The sequence below is a fragment of the Morus notabilis genome, unplaced genomic scaffold (genome assembly GCF_000414095.1).
Source record: "Morus notabilis unplaced genomic scaffold, ASM41409v2 Scaffold552, whole genome shotgun sequence".
NCBI classification, from domain to species: domain Eukaryota; kingdom Viridiplantae; phylum Streptophyta; class Magnoliopsida; order Rosales; family Moraceae; genus Morus; species Morus notabilis.
This window is the reverse complement of record NW_010384344.1, coordinates 624,921-628,007: the sequence shown is the minus strand read 5'-3', so window position 1 is coordinate 628,007 and position 3,087 is coordinate 624,921. Positions and strand designations below refer to the sequence as shown.

Sequence of the window (3,087 nt, the reverse complement as noted above, 5' to 3'; positions counted from 1 at the left end):
ATATTAACAAAAAAAAGAAAAGAAAAAAAGACATGGGAGGTTTTTTGCCCAAAACCATGGTGATGCCAACTGATGCTAACTTAACACACACTTTTCGTAACTAGCGATAATTCAATAATAAAACTGGCCCACCTTCAAAAACTTCTATAACATTAAAAATTAAAAGAGATAAAGAGAGAAATAAACAAAGATTTGAGATGAATTAAAATTAATAGGTCAATAATTTACATAAGTTAATAAATAGGTTAAATTACTGTTTTTGTCCATAATTTGTCTGGTTATGAACCATAACTTGACAAGTTATTGTCCATAATTATCCATAACTTTCATGACTATGAACCATAACTTGACAAGTTTATCCATAACTTATCTAGTTATGAACTATAACTTGACAAGTTATGACCTATTAATTTTTATAACTAAAAATTGGTCTATATACTTTTATAAACTTTTTATATTGGCCTATTTTATACTATTTTCCAAATTAAAAACATTTAAAAATTTATGGGCTAATGACGCTGAAAGCCCGTTTTGGACCTTGGTTTTACTAAAGACTAATGCTCCGAGTCCGGAGTTGAAATATATAAGCAAGTTGTTGAATTCCAATTCAACAAAGGAAAAAAAAACCATTCCTCAAGGTCAGGAGTCGCGTGTTGATGTCGTTTAGCTCCAACAATTCAATGATTTATCGGAATAATCATACTTGCGTGTTATTAATTAGCTGGCCTGGCTTAAAAAGACAATCCTATCATTCACCTCTACAGGCGTATATATGTAGATATTATACGGGATAAATATGGAGAATTCTGTAATAAAATATAAAAACCAATTTGTAGAGTTATGTTTTAAACCGTTAATTATTGCATTTTTTTTTTATTTTGATATGAATTTGATTAGATTAACATTAATATGCATTACCAGAATAATTACTGTAAAATCCCATTTCAAAAAAAATAATAATAATTACTGTAAAAAGCTCCTCTTTATTTTGAAGTTATCATATATATGTAACTTTAATTTAATATTTAAATTATAAAAAAAAAAAACACTTTAATTTAATATGTAGAAGGTTTAACGACCATTACCAGAATAATTACACTTCTGCTTTTGTAGTCGCTCTAAAAAGAACGATTTCCATGCAAAAGTGAACTTTCCTCACGCTATTTTAAAAATAAAAAAAAAAAAAAAATTTCCTCGTGCTACACAGACATGCATTTTATTTGGTATATCTATAATCTATCTATGTCCAGACACCAAAATACAAACATGTCCAACCAAGAAAAGCCAAAAAAAAATAATAATAATAATAAAACAAAAAAAACAAAAAACAAAAATCTGATTCCATAAGAATAATAACTTTCTAAAGAAATATAAAATCCCTCGTTAAATTAGCAATGTCCACATAAATTTAAAACAAAACAGTCAAGTGAAAACCAAAAACAGTTTTCCAGTCAAATTTACACCAAACAAAGAACAAAACGAGAAAGAAAAAAAGGAGAAAGGAGATTCTTTGTACGTTGAGTGGCCAAGTTTTTCTAATAATTAAATTCACGTACTCTTTTAATTTTTATGTAATTTTATTAAGAATACGTTTGGTTGGATGATTTAAATCATAATTTAAATTATGATTTATAGTTTATTATAATATTTTTTTTCATAAAAAATACATATAAATTAAAAATAATTTTAATCACATGATTTTAATTTATAAATCAAACATCTCCTAAGATTAAACGTCTCCTAAGATTTAACTTGATCTATCGGTACACAAAAAAATTCTAAAGAAAAAAAGCAAAAAAGCAAAAAATAAAAATAAAAAAACCCAAATACGAGAAAAAAGAAATAAATAAATCATAGCTTAGTCTTGTAAGTGCACCGTTGATCCGAAACGGTTCGATTCGAAACGTCGACGGCGAATTCACAAGACGTGACGGAGACGACGTGGATCTTGAAGATCCCGAGAATGGTGACTCTGCCGGCGATCCTCGTATACGAGTTGAACGGCACATCGCCGGCCAAGAAGTCGGAATAAACCTGCGACCTCGACAGCAACCTATCGGCCATGACCGTAAGCGTCACGTTCATCGGCACGGTCTCGCCGGCGGAGATCTCGCCGCCCGGAATGGCGGCCTCGCCGACCTGCTCGCCGCGGTAGCTGAGCACGGAGGTGGTGTTGCCGTACCTGAAGTCGACCTTGTTCGGATTCTTCACCGACAGATCCACGCCGACGGTAACGTTCAGGTCGATGCCGAGGCGGGCGACATTGAGAGACAGATCCTTCAACGACACGTCGTTCACCGTCGTTATGGGACGCTTCGGCTTGAACACCGTCTGGGAGAGGATTACTGCGATAAAAACGATCGCGAGTACGGCGGCAACTGTTGCGGAGATGCAGACGCAGAGGCGGCGGCGGCGGTTGGGAGATCGGCCGGCGGCGGCGGCGGCGGAGGAGAGGGAGGGTTTGGTTGGTGTTGGTGGTCCTTTTTTTGATGGCGGTGGAGAAGAAGATGATACTTCCATGGCGATTTGATTTTTGATTGTTGTCGTTTAGCTTTGATAGTTTGGTTTTTGTAATTTGATTCTGCACGGACTAAATAGGAAAGACAAGAGGAGGTTGGGGACCGTTTGGCAATATGTTGAATTAAAAACGCTTTTTTTTGTGCGCTTATTGTTAAAAATCGTGTTCCGATTATGCCCTTTGAGCAAAAATTGTGACCCTTTTCGCCTATGTAGATTGTAGAGTCCCAGGTGTTTTTTTTTTGTTTTTGTTTTTGTTTGTTTTTTGTTTTTGTGCGCTTATTGTTAAAAATCGTGTTCCGATTATGCCCTTTGAGCAAAAATTGTGACCCTTTTCGCCTATGTAGATTGTAGAGTCCCAGGTGTTTTTTTTTTGTTTTTGTTTTTGTTTGTTTTTTGTTTTTTTTTTTTTGTTTTTTTTTTCTTTTGGGGGGCCTGTTGCATTATCGAAAGGGAAAATGATAAGCATACATACAGGGAAATTTGTATGAGTTTTCAACCGATGGGAAATGGCTAAGCTGTCCAATAGCTCAAGAAAGCTTTATCCAACCATCTCCAATGCAATCACAA

At 34.6% G+C, this 3,087-nt stretch overlaps 1 protein-coding gene across 1 annotated transcript; it reads right to left on the bottom strand.

The window, feature by feature from the left end:
- Positions 1 to 1,821: 1,821 nt before the first annotated feature.
- Positions 1,822 to 2,574, bottom strand: LOC21405574. The gene has a single exon (XM_010114740.2). The coding sequence runs from the start codon at positions 2,518 to 2,520 to the stop codon at positions 1,852 to 1,854; it is 669 nt and encodes a 222-aa protein (XP_010113042.1). The 5' UTR covers positions 2,521 to 2,574; the 3' UTR covers positions 1,822 to 1,851.
- Positions 2,575 to 3,087: the final 513 nt, after the last annotated feature.

Bases quoted from the DNA above. Each gene is read 5' to 3' on its own strand.
- LOC21405574 (XM_010114740.2), bottom strand. From the start codon at position 2,520: ATGGAAGTATCATCTTCTTCTCCACCGCCATCAAAAAAAGGACCACCA.